The 20,683-nt window shown below is 43.5% G+C and overlaps 1 protein-coding gene across 2 annotated transcripts; it reads right to left on the reverse strand.

The window, feature by feature from the left end:
• Positions 1 to 13,791: 13,791 nt before the first annotated feature.
• On the reverse strand, positions 13,792 to 20,175 carry LOC116885640 (CD209 antigen-like protein D). 2 transcript variants are annotated; one of them, XM_032886948.1, is made up of 7 exons: positions 20,057 to 20,175; positions 19,870 to 19,956; positions 19,519 to 19,608; positions 18,711 to 18,785; positions 18,104 to 18,255; positions 15,608 to 15,717; positions 13,792 to 14,067 (listed from the first exon to the last, which is right to left on the reverse strand). In XM_032886948.1, exons 1-7 carry the CDS (start codon positions 20,100 to 20,102, stop codon positions 13,914 to 13,916), a joined length of 714 nt encoding a protein of 237 aa, XP_032742839.1. In that variant the 5' UTR covers positions 20,103 to 20,175; the 3' UTR covers positions 13,792 to 13,913. The 2 variants fall into 2 exon arrangements, with proteins under 2 accessions (XP_032742839.1, XP_032742840.1); XM_032886949.1 differs by lacking the exon at positions 19,519 to 19,608 and having other exon boundaries at positions 13,914 to 14,067; positions 20,057 to 20,102.
• Positions 20,176 to 20,683: the final 508 nt, after the last annotated feature.

Raw genomic sequence — 20,683 nt, forward strand, 5'->3', positions numbered from 1 at the left:
TTCCCTGCCAAGGGTATTCTTGTTCCCCTTTTAAAGAAGGAGTGAAGCATTCACATTTTTGTCATCCGTCTTGAGTTTCATTTGTTCTGTGCATCTAGGGTAATGCCATTTCCTTCCTTATCAATGAGTGCATACCATGTGTGTTTTCTGAAATTGGGTTACCTGACTCAGGATGATATTTTCCAGTTCCCCTCCATTTGCCTATGGTAAAGTCATTGTTTTTTGATAGCTGAGTAATATTCCATTGTTAGATGTACCACATTTGCTGTATCCATTCCTCTGTTGAAGGGCATCTGGGTTCTTTCTAGCTTCTGGCTATTATAAATAAGGCTGCTATGAACATAGTGGAGCACGTGTCTTTTTTATATGTTGGGGCATCTTTTGGGTATATGCCCAAGAGAGATATAGCTGGGTCCTCAGGTAGTTCAATGTCCAATTTTCTGAGGAACCTCCAGACTGATTTCCAGAATAGTTGTACCAGTCTTCAATCCCACCAACAATGCAGGAATGTTACTCTTTCTCTACCTCCTCGCCAACATTTGCTGTCACCTGAGTTTTTGATCTTAGCCATTCTGACTGGTGTGAGGTGAAATCTCAGGGTTGTTTTGATTTGCATTTCCCTGATGACTAAAGATGTTGAACATTTCTTTAGCTGTTTCTCAGGAAAATGGAAGATAGGACCTGAGTGCCTGTTGGTGAATGCTGTAAGTTCCCCATTGGCCGTGCTTGATTCAAGCGTGCTTTTAAAGATACAGGAAAATTCAATGAAAATGAAGGTATACCATACTCAAACCATTGGAACATAATGAAAACAGTGTTAAGAGGAAAATTCATAACACTAAATGACTTCATGAAGAAATTGGAGAGTTTCTATACTAGCCACTTACCAGCACAACTGAATGCCCTAGACAAAAAGAACACAAACACACCCAAGAGGAATAGATGGCAGGAAACAGTCATATTTAGAGCTGAAATCAATCAATTAGAAACAAAGAGAACAAAACAAAGAATCAATGAAATCAAGAGTTGATTCTTTGAGAATATCAATAAGATGGATAGACAAAGCCTTAGTCAAACTAACTAAAAGGCACAGAGACAGTATCCGGATTAACAAAATCAGAAATGAAAAGGAAAATATAACAACAGAAACTTAGGAAATTCAAAAAAATCATCAGGTCTTACTACAAAAGTCTATACTAAACAAAACTGGAAAATCTAAACAAAATGTATAATTTTTTATTGGACATTTTATTTACATTTCAAATGTTATTTCCTTTCCCAGTTTCCCAGCCATAAGCTCCCTATCCCATCCTCCTCCCCTTCTATAAGGGTGTTCCCCCTTCCCAACCACATCCCCTTCCTGCCTCTCCACCCTGACATTCCCCTGCACTGGGAGGGGGGGTCCAGCCTTGGCAGGACCAAGGGCTTCTCCTCCCATTGATGCCCAACAAGGCTGTCCTCTGCTACATATGCAGCTGGAGCCATGGGTCAGTTCATGTCTTTGGGTAGTGGTTTAATCCCTGGAAGCTCTGGTTGGTTGGTATTGTTTGTATGGGGTTGCAAGCCCCTTCAGCCCCTTCAGCCCCTTCAGCCCCTTCAGTCCTTTCTCTAATTCCTCCAATAGAGACCCCGTTCTCAGTTCAATGGTTTGCTGCTAGCATTTGCCTCTGTATTTGACATGCTCTGGATGAGCCTCTCAGAAGACAGCTATATCAGGCTCCTGTCATCATGTACTTCTTGGCTTCATAAATATTATCTAGTTTTGGTGGACACACACACACACACACACACACTATATCCCCAGCTGGGGCAGGCTCTGAATAGCCATTCCTTTGGTCTCTGCTCCACACTTTGTCTCCATTTCCCCTTCTATGAATATTTTTGTTCCCTCTTTTAAGAAGAACTGAAAAATCCACACTTGGGTCATCCTTCTTCTTGAGCTTCATGTTGTCTGTGGATTGTATCTTGGATATTCGAGCTTTTGGGCTAATATCTACTTATCAGTGAGTGCATACTATGTGTGTTTTTCTGTGATTGGGTTACCTCACTCAGGATGATATTTTCCAGTTCCATCCATTTGCCTATGAATTTCATGAAGTCATTGTTTTTCATAGCTGAGTAATATTCCATTGTGTAGATGTACCACATTTTCTATATCCATTCCTCTGTTGAAGGGCATATGGGTTCTTTCTAGTTTCTGGCTATTATAAATAAGGCTACTATGAACATAATGGAGCATGTGTTGTATGTTGGAGCATCTTTTGGGTATATGCCCAGGAGAGATATAGCTGGGTCCTCAGGTAGTAGAATGACCATTTTTCTGAGGAACCTCCAGACTCATTTCCAGAGTGGTTGTACCAGTTTGCAATCCCATCAACAATGGAGTAGCATTCCTCTATTTCCACATACTTACCAGCATCCATTGTCACCTGAATTTTTTATCTTAGCCATTCTGACTGGTGTGAGGTGGAATCTCAGGGTGGTTTTGATTTGCATTTCCCTTATGACTAAAGATGTTGAACATTTCTTTAGGTGTTTCTCAGCCACTCGGCATTCCTCAGCTGTGAATTCTTTATTTAGCTCTGAACCCCATTTTTTAATAGGGTTATCCGATTCCCTGCGAGTCTAACTTCTTGATTTCTTTGTATATATTCGATGTTAGCCCTCTATCAGATGTAGTATTGGTAAAGATCTTTTCCCAATCTGTTGGTTGCCGTTTCATCCTAATGACAGTGACCTTTGCCTTATAGACGCTTTACACTTTTATGAGGTCCCATTTGTCGATTCTTGATCTTAGAGCATAAGTCATTGGTGTTTTGATCAGGAATTTCCCCACAGTTACCATGTGTTTGAGACTCTTCCCCACTGTTTCTTCTATTGGTTTCAGTGTATCTGGTTTTATGTGGAGGTCCTTGATCCACTTGGACTTAAGCTTTGTACAGGGTGATGAGCATGGATCGATATGCATTCTTCTACATGTTGACCTCCAGTTGAACCAGCATCATTTGTTGAACATGCTATCTTTTTTTTTCCACTGGATGATTTTAGCTCCTTTGTCAAAGATCAAATGACCATAGGTGTGTGGGTTCATTTCTGGGTTCATTGGTGGTATTCCACTGCTCTACCTGCCTGTCTCTGTACCAACATTCCTTCAGAAGTGCTTTTATTGTTGAGGATAGTTTTTGCTATCCTGGATTTTTGGTTATTCCAAATGAATTTGCAAGTTGCACTTTCTAACTCTATGAAGAATTGGGTGGGAAATTTGATGGGAATTGCATTGAATCTCTAGATTGCTTTTGGGCAAAATGGCCATTTTTAGTATATCAATCCTGCCAATCCATGAGCATGGAAGATCTCTCCATCTTCTGAGATCTTCAATTTCTTTCTTCAGAGAGTTGAAGTTCTTTTCGTACAGATCTTTCACTTGCTTGGTTCGAGTCACACTGAGGTACTTTATATTATTTGTGACTATTGTGAGGGGTGTCATTTTCCCAATTTTTTCTCAGACTGTTTACACTTTGAGTAGAGGAAGGCTACTGATCTGTTTGAGTTAATTTTATACCCAGCCACTTTGCTGAAGTTGTTTTTTCAGGCTTAGTAGTTCTCTGGTGGACTTTTGGGGCCACTTAAGTATACTATCATATCATCTGCAAATAGTGATATTTTGATTTCTTCCTTTCCAATTTGTATCCCTTTGGCTTCCTTTTGTTGTCTGATTGCTCTGGCTAGGACTTCAAGTACTATATTGAATAAGTAGGGAGAGTGTGGGCAGCTCTGTCTAGACCCTGATTTTAGTGGGGTTGCTTCACATTTCTCTCCATTTAATTTAATGTTGCCTACTGGTCTGCTGTTATGGCTTTTACTATATTTAGATATGGGCCTCGAATTCCTGATCTTTCTAAGACTTTTTTCATGAAGGGGTGTTGAATTTTGTCAAGTGCTTTCTCAGTAGCTAATGAAATGATCACATGGTTTTTTCTTTGAGATTGTTTACATAGTGGATTATCTTAATGGATTGCTATATATTGAAGCCTGCTTGATCATGATGGATGATCTTCTTGATATGTTCTTGGATTTAGTTTGAGAGAATTTGATTGAGTAATTTTCCATTGATATTCATAAGGAAAATTGTTTGAAGTTCTCTTTCTTTGTTTTGTCTTTGTGTGGCTTCATAGAACAAATTGGGTAGTGCTCCTTCTGTTTCTCTTTTGTGGAATAGTTTGAACAGAATTGGTATGAGGTCTTCTATGAATGTCTGATAGAATTCTGCACTAAACACCTCTGGTCCTGAATTTTTTGTGGTTGGAAGACTTTTAATAACTGCTATTTGTTTAGGAGTTATGGTATTGTTTAGATGGTTTATCTGATCCTGATTTAACTTTGGTATCTGGTAAATGTCTAGAAAATTGTCCTTTTCCTCCAGATTTCCCAGTTTTTTTGAATATGGGCTTTTGTTGATAATTTTTTGAATTTTCTCAGATTCTGTTGTTATGTCTCCCTTTTCATTTTTGATTTTGTTAATTTGGATACTGTCTCTATGCCCTCTGGTTAGTCTGGCTAAGGGTTTATCTATCTTGTTGATTTTCTCAAAGAACCAGCTCCTGGTTTTGTTTATTCATTGTCTAATTAGTTTTGTTTCTAATTGGTTGATCTTAGCTCTGAGTTTGATTATTTCCTGCTGTCTACTCCTGGGTGTTATTTGCTTCTTTGTGTTCTAGACCTTTTAGGTGTGCCATCAAGCTGCTAATGTATGCTCTCTCCAGTTTCTTTTTGGAGGCATTCAGAGCTATGAGTTTTTCTCTTAGCACTGCTTTCTTTGTGTCCCATAAGTTTGGGTATGTTGTGCCTTCATTTTCATTAAATTCTAAAAAGTCTTTAATTTCTTTCTTTATTTCTTCCTTGACCATGTTATCATTGAGTAGAGCATTGTTTAACTTCCATATATATGTGGGATTTCTGTTGTTATTGCTGTTATTGAAGACCAGCCTTAGTATGTGGTGATCTGATAAGATGCATCAGATTATTTCAGTCTTCTTGTATTTGTTGAGGCCTGTTTTGTGATCGATTATATGATCAATTTTGGAGAAGGTACCATGAAGTGCTGAAAAGAAGGTATATTGTTTTAGGATGAGATGTCCTATGAATATCTGTTAAATCCATTTGGTTCATGACTTCTGTTAGTGTCTCTGTGTCTCTGTTTAGTTTCTGTTTCCATGATTTGTCCATTGATGAGAATGGGGTGTTGAAATCTCCTACTATTATTGTATGAGATGTAATGTGTGCTTTGAACTTTAGTAAGGTTTCTTTTATGAATGTAGGTGCCCTTGCATTTGGAGCATAGATATTTAGGATTGAGAGTTCATCTTGGTGGATTTTTCCTTTGACGAATATGAAGTGTCCTTCCTTATCTTTTTATGATAACTTTTGGTTGAAAGTTGATTTTATTTGGTATTAGAATGGCTACTCCAGCTTGTTTCTTTGGACCATTTGCTTGGAAAGCTGTTTTCCAGCCTTTTACTCTGAGGCAGTGTCTGTCTTTGTTGCTGAGGTGTGTTTCCTGTATGCAGCAAAATGCTGGGTTCCCTTTACGTATCCAGCTGTTAGTCTCTGTCTTTTTATTGGTGAATTGACTCCATTAATGTTACAAGATATTAAGGAATAGTGATTATTATTTCCTCTTATTTTTGTTGTTAGAGGTGTTATTATGTTTGTGTGTCTCTCTTCTTTTGGTTTCATTGCAATGAGATTACTTTCTTGCTTTTTGTAGGGTGTAGTTTCCCTCCTTGTGTTGGTGTTTTCCATCTATTATCCTTTTTAGAGCTGAATTTGTGGAAAGATTTTGTTTAAATCTGGTTTTGTCATGGAGTATCTTGGTTTCTTCATTTATGTTAATTGAGAGTTTTGCTGGATATATTGACTGGCTTTGGCTCTTGGGGCAGGAAGAGACTGGAGGAGTCCTTCCTCTAACTGCTCCTCATTTCCTGTGCCCAGAGGGCACAGAGGGCACTAGGTGGGTTCCTCTTGGGACAGGAATGTGGGCAGAAGTATTTGTTTCCTCTGAGCTTGCAGGAGTGTCTGCACTTCTGTGAGACCAGCTGTCTCCCCCATGGATTTAGGTACAGAGAGCTGTGGGACCAGTTCAGTTCAGTTCTGGGTGCAGGTAGAAACCAGAAGGTTCCTGCCACTGACTGCTCCTATATTCCTGTATCCAGAGGTCACTAGGCATGTTCCTCTTGGGCCAGGAATGTGAGCAGAAATGGCAGTCTCTCCTGAGCTCTCAGGATTGTCCACACTTCTGTAAGTCAACTCTCTCCTCCACCGGATTTGGTTACAGAGTAAATGTATGATTTTCTAGATAGATACGACATACCAAAATTAAATCAAGATCAGATAAACCATCTAAAGAGTACCATAACCCCTACAGAAATAGAAGTAGTTATTAAAACTTCCTACACTTCCTCTGCCCAAAAGCCTAGGGGTAGATGGTTTTAGTGCAGAATTCTTTCAGACCTTCAAAGAAGAGCTAATACTCCTCAAACTATTCCACAAAATAGAAACAGAAGGAACACTACATAATTCATTCCACAATGACACAGCTACCCTGATACTTAAAACTACACAAAGAGCCAACAAATACAGAGAACTTCAGGCCAATTTTTCTTATGGAAATTAACTTAAATATACTCATAATTTATTGTAAATAGAATCCAAGGACACATCAAAAACATTGCTCACCACAGTCTAGTAGACTTCATTCCAAGGATGTTGGGATGGTCCATTATATGAAAAATCCATCAACATAATCCACAATGTAAACAAACTCAAAGGAAAAAAAATCAGAAGATTATCATCTCATTAGATGCTGAAAAAGCCTTTGACAAAAATCTATTACTCCTTCATGTTAAAAGTCTTGGAGAGATCAGGAATTTAAGGCACATACCTACATGTACAGCAAGCCAACAACCAACATCAAATTAAATGGAGAGAAACTTGAGGCAATCCCACTAAAATCAGGGACAAAAGAAGACTGTCCATGCTCTCTCCATTTATTCAGTATAGCACTTGAAGTTGTAGGTAGAGCAATAAGACAACAAAAGGATATCAAGGGGATATGGATTGGAAACAAAGAAGTCAAGGTATTACTATTTGCAGATGATATAATAGTTTTCATGAGTGACCCCCAAAATTCTACCACAGAACTCCTATAGTAGATAAACAACGTCAGTCACCTGGCTGGATATAAAATAAACTCAAAGAAATCAGTAGCTCTTCTTTATACAAATGATCAATGTGCTGAGGAAGAAATTAGAGCAGCAACACCTTTCCCAATTGCCACAAGTGATGTGAAATACCTTGGTGTGACTCTAACCAAGCAAGTGAAAGATCTGTATGACAAGAACATCAAGTCCCAGATGGGAGCAATCTAAGATGATATCAGAAGACGGAAAGATCTCCCATGCTCATGGATTGGTCGGATTAACGTAGTGAAAATGGCTATCTTATCAAAAGCAATATACAGATTCAATGCAGTCCCCATCAAAACTCTAACACAATTTTTACAGACATTGAAAGAGCAATTCTCAACTTTATATGGAAAAATAAAAAACCCAGGATAGCCAAAACAATCCTGAACAATAAAAGAACTTCTGGAGGAATAACCATTCTTCCACCTCAAGCTGTACTACAGAGCAATAGTGATAAAAACTGCATGGTATTGGTAGAGTCAGACAGTTTGATCAATGCCGTAGAATCAAAGACCCAGAAATAAACTCACTTACCTATGGACACTTGAGTTTTGACAAAGAACCCAAAACCATACAATGGAAAAAGAAAGCATCTTCACCAAATGGTGCTGGTCTACCTGGCCATCTGCATGTAGATGAATGCAAATTGATCCATATTTATCAACCTTGACAACGCTCAAGTCCAAGTTGGTCAAGAACCTCAACATAATATCATATACACTCTATCTAAAAGAAGAGAAATTGGGGAATATCCTTGAACTCATTGGCACAGAAGAAAATGACCTGAACAGAACACCAATGGCTTCGTCTCTAAGATCAACAATAAATAAATGGAACCTCTTGAAACTGACAAGCTTCTCTAAGGCAAAGGACACTGCCAATAGAACAAAACTTCAGTCTATCAATTTGGGAAAGTTTTATCCCTAATCCTACATTAGATAGAGGGCTAATATCTCAGAACTAAAAGAGCTAAAGAACTCAGGAGCTCCAGAAAGACAAATAACCCAATTAAAAATGGGGTGCAGACCTAAACAGAAAATTCCCAAATAGAGGGATCTCAAATTGCTAAGAAGCACTTAAAGAAATGTTCAACATCAGAGAGATGCAAATCAAAATGAACCTGAGATTTCACCTTAAACAAATCAGAATGACTAAGATAAAAACTCAAGTGACAGCCCGTGCTGACGAGTTTGTGGAGAAAGAACAGTCCTCCATTGCTGGTGGGATTGCAAATTGGTACAGCCACTGTGAAAACCATTCTGGTGCTTCCTTAGAAAATTGGAAATTGTTCTATCTGCAGACCCAGCTATACTGCTCCTGGGCTGATACCCAAAAGATGCTCCACCATATCACGAGAACACATGCTCCGATATGTTCATAGCCACCTCCTTTGTAAGCCAGACGCTGAGAAGCAACCCAGATGTCCCTCACTCAAAGAATGGATATGGAAAATGTGCTTCATTCACACAATGAAATAGTAGTCAGCTATTAAAAACAAGGACGTCATGAATTTTGCAGGCAAATGGATGGAACTAGAAAATATCATCCTGAGTGAGGTGACCCAGACCCAAAAGGATATGCATGGCATGTACTTACTGATAAGTGGATATTAGCCAAAAAGTGCAGAATACCCATGTTATACCCCATAGACCCTAAGAAGTTAAATAAGAAGGAAGGCTCAGGTAAGGATGCTTCAATCCCACTTACAAGGGGGAACAAAATACTCATGGAGTCAGAATGGAGGGACCTTGGTGGGAATGAGGAGTGGGAGGGCAAAGAGGGGCAGGATCAGGTGGGGGGGGGAGTCAGACATGTCCCAGAGGACCAGGAGAGCGAGTGGAATTATGCAGCAGTGGGGTGTGTGGGGAGCCGCTAGAACGTCCTAGAGACCTGGGATGGGGGAAGCTCCCAAGACTCAATGTGCGTGATCTTACCTGCCATGCTCAATGATGGGGACATGAAACCTGAAGAGACCCCTTCCGGTAGTCAGGCGTGACTCTCGATGAAGGGATGAGGACACCAATCCACCTACACAATTTTCAACCTAAAATCGCTCCTGTCTAACCACCCCCAAACTCCCCCCAAAACCACACAGGGACGAAAATGGATAAGAGATTGAAGAATGGCTCAACTTGGGATATATCCTATAGGTGGGCACCAAACCCTGATAGTTTTTCTGATGCCTTGTTGTGTTTGCAAATAGGAGCCTAGCATGGCTGTATGTTAGAGGTTCCACCAGCAACTGCCTGAGACCAAGCAACGGAGAGAGGTTGGGGACCGCTATGGAAGAATCATGGGAAGAACTGAAGGAACCGAAGGGGATGACAACACCATAGAAAGACCAACAGTGCCAACCAACATGAACCCTGGGGAGCTTCCAGATACCGAGTCCGTAACCAGAGAACATGTAAGGGCTGGTTTGCAACCCCAGACACATAGGTAGCAGAGGGCTGCCTTGTCTGGCCTCGGTGGGAGAGGATGTGCCTAATCCTATAGAGACTTGATGTCTTGGGGTTAGGGAATACCCGGTGGGGGCCCATCCTCTCAGAGGCGAAGGAGAGGGTGGACGGGGGTGGGGAACTCTGGGAAGGGGTACTGGAAGGAGGGCAACATTTGGGATGTAAAGTAATAAAATTAATGAGGATGATGATGGTGGTGGTGGATGATGATGATGATGATGATGATGATGATAGCCAGTCATTGTGGTGAGTGTTTGTAATCCTGGTGCTTGGGAGGCACAGACAGGTAGATCCCTGGGGGTTGTTAATTAGCCCGTCATGGTTTCTTGGCTACTTGTAGGCCAATGGCAGACCCTGTACAAATGAAGACAAAGCTTCTTGTGTGGTGGGAATGAAATGACTCTGTGTGCAATATAAAGGCACTTACCACAAAGCCTGAAGACCTGAATTTGATCTCCAGGACCCACACCTGTACTATGGTACGTGTGTACCCCCTTCCCCCAGTAAGTAAATAATTTTAAAAAATGTCCTTAGGAAGGCGGGCAGTCTTTTAGAAATGACACAATAGGTTGTCCTCTGGCTTCCATATATGTGTACATACATGCATCTACACACATGTGTGCATCCCACACACATTCACACATATATATTCATATGTGTACACGCCCTGTAAAAGGGAGTCAAATGAGCTTTGTGCTTCTTAGTGTGTGTGTGTGTGTGTGTGTTACACACACACAGAGAGAGAGGGAGAGAGAGAGAGAGAGAGAATGCATGTGCATTGTGAGTATCTTGGGGGACAGATTCCAATGCCTGATAAATGCTGTTAGACACAGAAGAAAGAGGAGCAGCAGGTACCTTGATTTAAAGAAGAGCTGACATTGAAGAATAAGCTTTATTAAGAGAAAGGTACTACAATGATGGGATTCATGAGCCACACTCCAGGTAGGGAACATTAGAAAATATCAATAGAAAAATATCATTTTATTGTATTTGACACAAAGGAGTCAAGCCTCCTAAGAAGGGTGGCATCCTGTCAAACGTGGAGAGGAACTGCAGTAAGAAAAGATAGCATAAGAGATAGGTAGCCATCATGGATAGGATGGCCCGAAGGCCCAGGGCACCAAACCCCCTTTGAGCCTGCCATTCCCATCATCTCAGCGGACATGTGTGAAGATGGAAGGAAGTTTGGGGTGCTTCAAAGAATGCCAGCAGTATAGGAAAAGTCTGAAGCCGAAGTGGTGCTCTGGCAAATCTAGTAGCATTGGGAGCTCCCAAGGAACCCTGTAGGTGTTGCCACCTTGGCTTGATCCAAGCAAGTATGAGCCAGTTCATTGTGTGGATTGAAGTGCCTAGAGGAAATGAAGAGAAAGAAAAAAAAGAGAGAGAAATACAGGACTTGGGGGAGGGGGAAGGACTGTACCTTTTGTTAAAGATTCTACAAGGTCAAATGACAGAATTTTGAAATTATGGAGAGTTAAAATGTCCCAGACCAGAGACAAATTATATTAGGCGTTTTTTGGCCTCTTTATATGTTGTCTACTGCCTACCCCTGTATCTGACCTAACAAACACATTTCTGACTCTCAAACCTTACAGTGTATTTGTTAGGAGAGCACTAACTTCTACTGATCCAAAAAGCCAAGGATATCAGCAATGGCACTCAAGATCTGTAGCAGATTTTCCTGCTTTTCTGGAACCTGCCTAGCCATAGTACCCACAAATGTACTTTGACATATGGATTTTTTATGTAACTAATAAAATCTTATGTAGCCACTCCCACGACAGACCATAGACTCCAGGGGAACCTGAATGTATGTTCCTAGGGCATTTATTCATGTGTGACTCCAGAGGAAGCTATCTTTTATTTCCTTGAGGGTGTAACTTCCTGTCAGTGTCCATGGGTCTCCCAGCATTGGGGCTACATTGTTGAGGATTTGCAGTGGCCTCTCATAAAAGTGTTGTCTCTTTTGGGTAGCTTCTGGCCAGTGTATGAGTCTTTATCCCATGGATTAAATTTAGCTGACACCCCATAGAGCAGCATAGTGGCTACAGAACACTCTTCACTCCTGCTGTAGAAGTCTGGGGAAAAGCAAGGAAGTAGGGACAGAAGGGAGAGGAGAGGTGCCCGTGTGTGAGTCTCCTGTGGTGGCTCTGCAGAGAAGGAGGCAGGGAAGCAAATGCCATAGACAGCACCTGCGGGTTGGAAGCTTCAGCTTTTGTCAGATCCCACATGCACGACCCTTGAAGTTACCAGGTTCTTGTGCAGCAAGGCAAGGAATTGGACCAGGGACACACGGTTAGAAGGAGGAGTAGAGAGTTGATTAGGAAAGGGAACATGCTTCCGAGAGTAGCAGTGGCCAGTGAGGTGAGGGAAAAGCCCCTAAAGCACTCATGATCCTTTGAAGGTTGTGACACAACTGCTGCTCTGTCCTGTCATCTGCGCTCTTCTCAGGCACGCTCCGTTTGCCGCCTGTAGCCTGCACAGGGAGGAGCATCCCGTCTTTCGCTGCCGGTGGCTTGTTTTATGTGTTAGTCTTGAGGCTGCTGCCTTTAGTCCTTACCTTTTGAAAGGTCTCCCCTGTCAGGGACAAGGGGAACACCGAGGCAGATTGCCTTTTTGAGTAAGAGGTTTATTAGCAGAGTTTTAATGCCAAGAGAGTGCAGACGTATACACAATAGTATAGCAAGGGCTGTAAGGAGAGTTGAGGTCTCAACCTCACAGATAGCCAGACAATATGGCAAGCACTCTAAGGAGAATCCAAGTCCACGGATTCGAGTGGGGGTCATTTCATATAGATCTCAGAGGATGGTGGGAAATTTAGTAATCAACCTGTCTCAGGTTCCCCAGCCAGTGGCAAGGGAGGTGGAATGAAGGGAATTCTAGGTAGGAGCATGTGTCTGTACCACTAACCCCCATGATGTCTTAGAGACTCTGGGAACCTGACATCTGTGAACTTTGTTGGGGAAGTAAGAATGGAACCTGTGATTCTCCTAGGGTTGGGACCCCTGGGGTTAGGAGCTCATAGGCTGACAGTTGGGAGGGGTCTTCCCATTCCCTAACAAGGGCTGTGGTTTTGTCTTGGGAAGCAGTTTCCCACAGCACCTGGCCAGTTCTTCAGTACCATCTCAGTGTGTCTTCTTCAGTGTGCACCATCTCAGCTGCACTCAGCGTGTCTAGATCTTCACTGTCTGGACTTATGAGCGATGCACCGGGAAGAAGTCTTGACTGGGATTGGTCAGCTCTTTATATCTTTATATCAAAGCATGAACAGGCTGCAGCTAGCAAATATGTTTACACTTGAGCAGAGAGCTAGGAGACTCCCTTCTCAGGACCCAGCATGGAATCTCACTGGCTAAAGGGAGTTGGGGTTTTCTTATCCCAGTGTCGAATAGTCACTGATTGACTGGAGGACTTATTTCCTGGGTGCCTCCATCTGCAGAACAGGCTATGTCAACCAGGGAAGATTCCCTGTGGTGGTGGTGGTTACTGTTGTCAACTCAACAAGATCTAAAATCACTGAAATGAATCTCTGGAAGGGGAGCCTTCTAGATTTGGTTAATTGGGGGTGTGAAGACACATCCTAAATATAGGTGGCCTCATTTCATGACCTGGAGTCCCAGATGGCAGAAGGAGAAAGTGAACCGAGCACCAGCGCTTGTCTTTGTCTCTGCTCTCTGAATATAGTTGCAATATGAGCTGCCTAGGCTTCTGTGCCATGCCCTCACCTCTGTGATGAGTCTGAACCCTCAATCTGTGAGCCCAATTAATTCCCCCAAAGTTGTTTTTGACAGGTATTCTGTCACAGCCAAAGGGCTCAGGGGAGTTGGGTGGAAATTGTGCAGATGGATAGAAAATGTATAGGGATGGGCTCATGTCCCATGGGACAAAGAGGCTGTGATAGCACAAGAAAAATGCTCTGAGTTTTCTTGCAAGGGTCCTGAATGTGTTCTGTATCTGGTAATGATATTAAGTTGCCAAGGTAGGGGACAACAAGGAGACCTGATCCATGGTAAATCTGAGCCCTTTTGCACTCTAGAAGCTGAATTGGAAGGAGGCAGTGGCCCAAAACCAATGAGGATGAGGACTCTGACAGAAAAATGGGTGCTTTTATTAGCATCCTAATCTCAAAAGACCAGGAGAAGGAGCATGGACATGAGTCAGGTTCATCCACTTGGCATAGTTCGGAATGCAGAGGCTGAGAAGAGGTCTTTCATTTGATGGTACATGATGAGGTTGAAACTTTCTTACAGATCCAGAAAATCCGGGTATCGCATCTGAGGTCATTCCAGCCGTCCCCAGAGAACTCTGCACAATCTTCATCACCGACATTGTTGGGTTCCCCTCTATTCCAATACTGTGCAAAGCTGCAAATCCAGTTGTGACAGTTTTAATTGTCAACTCGACACAATTTAGAATCACTGGGGAATAGAGTCTCAATGAGGCATTGTCTAGATTAGCCTGGCCTGTGGATGTGTGTGAGGAATTTCAAAAATTGGACTGATTGAGATGGGAAAATACCCAGATATGGGTGTCATCATGCCATGGACTGTTGCTTGAAATGAGTGAAGGTGTTTAGTCATCCTCTTTCTCTGCTCTTGACGGTAGATGTGAGCAGCTCATTCCTAAAAGGTCTGTATGCTGGCTGGGTTTATATCAACTAGGGTAACTGGAGAAAAGGGAGCCTTAATTGAGAAAGCACCTTCATATGACTGGGTTCTGGGCAAGCCTGTGGGACATTTTCTTAATCTGTGATCGATGGGGAAGGACCCAGACCACTGTGATGTGGAGCAACCGTGGGCCAGTCGTTCTAGGTTCTATAAGAGAGCAGGATGACTAAGGCACCCCTCCATGGCTTCTGCAGCTCCTGCATCCAAGTTCCCACACTGTTTGAGTTCCTGACCTGACTTCCTTCAGGCATGGATTGCAGGTGTAGAAAGAAATGTTTATTTCTTCCTCAAATTGCTTTTGGCCATGGCATTTCATCACAGCAATAAGACAGACTGTAACCTGAACTTGTGATCCAAATAAACCGTTTCTTCCCTCAATCTGCTTTTGCCAGGATAGTTTATCCCAGCAGCAAAAAACAAAACAAACAAAAACCAAAAAAATAAGACTCACCAAAACCAAATAAACACACAAACACAAAAAGAAAACTATAGCACCAGTTCCTAGAACCTTAGTCTGCCCCACGGGCGTGCTAGAAACCATATTTTCAGTTTTAGAAGCTCAATGTCTTCATGTCTTCCCTCAATGCAGGTTCCTTTCCTTCCTTTCCTCTCCCCTCCCCCTCTCCTCCCCTCTCCTCTCCTCCTTCTTCCCTCCTTCCTTTTCCTTCATCATCATCTTTTTTTGAGACAACGTCTTACGTAGCTCTGGCTGGTCTCAAACTCACTACATAGCCAGGGATGAACTCAAATTTCTGATTTCTTCTGCCATTCCCTCCCTAGTGCTGGAATTACAGGCGTGTAACACACACTTGACATACATGGTGCTGGGGACAGACCCAGGCCTTTAGGCAGCCACTCAATCAACAGTTACATTTCCAGTCTAACTAATCTTTTCCATGGTAATAGTCCTCTTCCTCACCCAGTGGCCATGGTTAATAGTCCCCTTTCCCAGCGACCTTTATTTTGTGTTTTGTACCTACATACTTATACTAAACACTCTGTATTAAAATCAATATCCCTCAGAGGGATGCATTTTTTTTTTTTTGCTGATTTAATGGTGGGATTTACTGCTATTCTGTCTGTGCATGGTTAGGAAGATCTTGCATTAGCAAAAATGGGAGCGAGCTCTTTTTCCTAAGGGGCCAGGGAGAGGGGGATGAGCCCCCAAAACAGTTCAAGTCAGAGTGCCAGAGACATGCATTCACTGTGCACAGTGTACCTTTCATCGTAGACCTACCTGGGTGACAGAGGTGAGCCATCCACCCAGTGCCACGTGGCTTCATTATGCATGTCTGAGAGACCCATCCATGTTGGTCCCCTAGTCTTAGAAGTCTGCTGCAGGAAGGTCTGGAGTGGGATACAAGGAGGAATAAAACGAGAAGAGCTTTTATGCACACGAACTTTTGCAGGAAATTCTACTAGCAATCTGATTTCCCCCTTCTGCTCTATTGTGTCATGGGCACTCATGGGTACCTAGGTGGTTCCAGTTGACTATGACTATGTATCTTCTAGGCAGATGGACTGTGGTACACAGACACACACGGCTGGCTTTCCCACAACCACCCTTAGTAATGCTGCAAAGTTGTCTGTCTTGGGTGATTTGAGAATGACTGTAGGTTGACTTGTGACTAGCTTGAATTTGATGGAAGCATTTGTACCAGTTCACGATGGTTGCTAAAGATGCATACCAGCCACGTCTAGCTCTGCGTTGGGTGATGTCCTACTGATGAGGATAAACACTAAGGAAATGGGAAGAACTATACATTAAGATTGTTTTATTTTGCATGTGTGTACGTGTGCAGTGTCTGTATGTATATGTGTGTCTATATTTGGGCCATATGTTGTGAAGGCCAGAGGATAGCATTTGGTGTCTTTTTCAATTGCCCTCTACAAATTTTTGAGATAAAATTTTCTCATTGGATCTACAGTTCAATTAGGTCGACTAGCTGCTCAGCAAGACGCAGAAATATGTTGTTTCTGCTTTCCCAGTGCAGGCATTGGGTTCGCCAGCTTCTAAAATACCCGGAAATGCTACAAGGCTGCTCTGGGAGAAAAGTGAACAACAGTCTTCGCCAGCAGTGAGCAACATGAGCTGAGTAATGACCAGTCTGGCGAGATATACCTATGCCTGCCCCATCAGTATAAATGTTATGGTGGTAACTGACCAACTGCATTCTGCTTGGGTTTAAGGGATGCTCCATAAGAGGAAACACATGCCTTTTTTTTTTTTTTTTAAAATCTGGCCAACAACCCATGATTGTGGAGCACATGGGCCCCAGGGATGAACCTACTACTGTTATTTTTTTCTAGTACCTCAAACTGCCCTCTAACTTCATGTCTCCATAGCTATGGATCAGTGTGGATCTCAGACCTCGTCAGAAGCCTCTTTTTGTAGTAGATGATGGCTGAAACAGAATCTCATAGCTGCTCAAAGCACAGAGAATAAGTGTTTGCATGGCACTCAGCCCTACGTGGGGGCATCTCTATCATGTTTGCCCTCAAGGCTCTGGGAGCATCATGGAAGAGAAGACAGAAGATTGCTGGGGAGGGCTGCTGAACTCATAGCCTCACAGCAGTTATGGTTGCCTGCACGACATCAAGTTTGTCACCCCTGCAGCATGGGGAAGGGAGGTATCCATCAGGTACTTGGACAGTTAATGGCTTCTAGGGGAGGAAGAGTCAGTTTTTTAAAAACTGGTTGGCCAACTAAGCTCTGGGGAGGGCTCCATGTCTATGAATCTGTGTGGGAAACATAACTGTGCTCAGTGGGATACAGAATAAGGGATGGGGGATGGATTCAGAGGGAGTTAGAGGGAGAAGCGGATGTGTGTGAATAGGACCAAAATGCACTATATGCATGCACAGAATGTCAAATAATATATTTGAAAATGTGGTCATGCTAACTGGCCACCCCTCCCTCTCTCCCTCTCTCTCTCCCTCTCCCCTATCCCCCTCTCTCTCCCTCTCTCTCTCCCTCTCCCCTATCCCCCTCTCTCTCTCTCTCTCTCTCTCTCTCTCTCTCTCTCTCTCTCTCTCTCTCTCTCTGTTGTATGTGCATGTGTGTATGTGTGCAGGTGTTTGCAAACTCTGAGTGCATTTGCAGAGGCCACGGGAAGATACCAGGCATCCTGCTGCATTGTTCTCTACTTACTTCTCTCACATGAGAATTTCTTACTGGCCTTGGAGCTAGGCTGGCAGTCAGCAAACCTGAGGGATCTTCCTGTCTGCAGGCCCCATCCCCAACATGGCCTCAAGGGCACATGGGACCATGATTGTTTTTTCCCACAGATACTGAGGCTCCTAAACCAGATCTTCATGCCTTAGCAGGGAGCGCTCTAACCCACTCAGAAATCTCCCCAAACCCATAACCAGCTTTCAAAATCTGCTTTCAGACCCAAGTCCTTGTTTTCAAGGCAAGCACCTTCATGAAAGGCATTTCTCTAGTATTTAGTCTAGCAGGACATATATCCCCCAGTGAGGAAGGGGTTTCATACTGCCCAGCACACAAAGACAGCAATTACATTTTAGGCATTCTCCCCAATGCACCCGAAATGTTTAAGTCTTCTGTGAGATTCTGTGGAGAGTACGTGGGAGACCCTGCATTTCCACCCTTCTCTGCTCAAATCGAAGAAGCAGCATCTTATTCATAACTTTGTCTAGCAAATGGTCTCACTCTCAAGTGACCACAGCCAGATCTATGTTCCAGACAAGGCTGGGGCTCCATTTGGCATACCTGCTCTTCATCCGTCTCTACGATGACCAATTGAGCCCCCAGCTCCTTGCAGGCAGTGATGGAGTTGTGCCAGTTTCTTTGGGACTTGGAGAAGAAGTAACAGCTTCCATTGAAGAATGTCCAATCCCTCGGACAGGGTTGACACAAGCCGTCTGTTGGAGGAAGCAGATCAGATGTCTGTTCCCATTTCTCCTCAACCTTTAAGGTCTCCAGAGCCAGGGCCCTTACTCATCACAGCATTCTGGGGTGCCATTCCTCTCTGCATTTCCTTATCCTCTTCTTCACCCAGAAAAATCTAGCACATTGAGTGATTGCTGTGTGCATAGCCCCTGTGAACATTGTGTGCTTACTGTTTACATAACCCCTTTGAACACTGAATGTCTGTCGTGTAAATGGCTACAGTGAACATTGTCTATGCTGCACACAATTTCTGTGAACACTGAGTGCCTACTGTGTGCCCAGCCCCTGTAACCACCAAGTTCTCTTCTCAGTGTTATATTGTGATCTCCATTCACAGAGAAGGAAATTGATACTCAGAGTCTGATGACTGAAGGAAACTGACTCCCCTCCCACGGAGACCTGAGGTCCTGAATCCCTGGTCACTCACCATGGACTTCGGTCTTCAGTTGCATGAGCTCCTGGTAGATTTTGTCCTGAACTTCTGAGCTGGGTACCTTTGAGACTTAGCAGAGACAGAAAAAAATCCCTATAGTTATTAAATACGTCCTTTTTGCCATCGCCTGCACTGGGTCCCTTGGGACATTGCATTGTTTTCGGGAAGGTGGGTCTCACTGTGTTGGCACTGATTTCTCCTACTCCTGGGCATATGTGCTCATCTTATCTCAGCTTCACAAGTAGTTACGATCTCAGGCACATGATTCCACCTCAGTGTCTAGGACAATTTGTGCCTGATGTCTTTAAACATGTATTTGCCTTCTTCGTTTAATCCTTTCTTATGTGTATGACTGTTTTGCCTGCATGTATGTATTTATATCCTCCATGTATTTGTCTGTTTCTGAGGAGTTCAGAAGGGGGTGTTGGATACCCTGATACTAGGATTTTGGATGGCTGTGAGTCATGGTGTGTGTGCGAGAACCAAATCTAGGTCTTCTAGAAGTGAGTCCTCTCCTAGGTAAGTCCTCTTACCTGTTGAGACAACTTTCCTGTTCTTGGTTAATACCTTAAAAGGCTAGCAAACTAGACACCCAGAGAAAGGTGACCTCTCAGGAGAAATAGAGCCACAGCTCTTCTCTGCGACCCTCCCCTCCCCTTTCTGGTGTACCAGAGATGGGGATGATGTTTCTGAGAAGTTCCTAGCACCGCTGGAGGTTATGTTCCCAACTTGCATTCCTCATCGCGTTCCCCGACAGGTCCTAGAGCCAGATCAGAGAACCGAGCCTTTAATTGTGCCTGACCTAGGACAAGAATGATCAGCAGAAGCCCAGCCAAGAACAGGAAGGAGAGCAGCGGTAGGACCAAGGGGTTGTGGCTCTGCTTCGTATATTCTGCAGAACAGAAGGTAATTGTATTAGAATCATAGTGCCCTTGCCTTAGCATGGACCCAGCACAGACTTACTGCTGTCACCCTCCTCCCGAGAGCACGGGAATCTGAACGCTGAACCTCTACCTCCTATGGCTCACAATTCCATCCCCCACCCTCCATCTCCCAGAACTGAATGAGAAGTTTAGGATCTCAACTCCCGTTTCCCAGGACCCACTTCTGGGGAAGGTTGCCCATTTTTCCTCAGCCCCTCACCCAGCTGTACCTGCCAAACTTTTGATTCCAAATTTTGTTCGTAAACGAGAGCTGACAACAGAACACCTGGAACCACCCATCAAATACTCTTCATCCTCTGGAGAGACAGAGCACCAATCAGAGCCTGGGCAGGCCCAGCCACAAGCTACTCCTCAGGCCTCCCTCACTGAGATCCAACAGTCCCAGTCCCTCCTCACCTGGACTGTCCAGTTGCTGTGTCTTTGATTCCATGGATTCACTCATGGTTACTGCTATTGCTAGTGCCCGGGACTGTGAGAGACCAGTTTTTGTTGTCCCCTTATACCCACTTTCTAGACATTCTGATAGGAGGAGAAAAAAAGGAACTGAGCACAGTGCAGAAGAACAAGAGGGAGGAACCACACTCCTGACACAGCTCATCTGGTGCCAGACAAGCCAGGAACCTTCAGGGAGAGGTTTGGGAAGTTTGTGCACCAGAAAGATCTGGTCTATTCATCTTGTGACCAAATTATGGGATGCCTTTATCAAAGCCAGCAGCGTATAGAGCATATTTGCTTTGCTCTGTACCTTCCACTTGTGCTGAGGATTGGAGAGCCATAGCCCACATTCCCAGCTGCTCGGCCCCCACTAACTCGTGCTTCTCTGCTTTGCTGGCGTATAGACTCACTGTGATTTCTGCTGACTCTGTTGTGTGGATGGACTCGACGTGCTCCTGTTAATGTGACGCCTGCTGCAGATGTGCTGATTTCACTCCTCTATGCTGTAGCATAATGATCTGCTTTCTACTTCTGCACACCCAGACTGGGGAACAGGTTCCTAGTCTCACAGCTATTTCATGGGTGCTC

Source organism: Rattus rattus, chromosome 16, assembly GCF_011064425.1.
Source record: "Rattus rattus isolate New Zealand chromosome 16, Rrattus_CSIRO_v1, whole genome shotgun sequence".
In the NCBI taxonomy this organism is placed as follows: domain Eukaryota; kingdom Metazoa; phylum Chordata; class Mammalia; order Rodentia; family Muridae; genus Rattus; species Rattus rattus.

Excerpts from the sequence above, each read along its gene's own strand:
- LOC116885640 (XM_032886948.1), bottom strand. The coding sequence starts at position 20,102 with ATGAGTGAATCCATGGAATCAAAGACACAGCAACTGGACAGTCCAG. Across the intron at positions 19,957-20,056 it reads ACAGCAACTGGACAGTCCAG|AGGATGAAGAGTATTTGATG; the intron begins GTGAGGAGGGAC and ends CTGTCTCTCCAG. Across the intron at positions 15,718-18,103 it reads TAGAGACGGATGAAGAGCAG|ACCTTCCTGCAGCAGACTTC; the intron begins GTATGCCAAATG and ends ATCCCACTCCAG.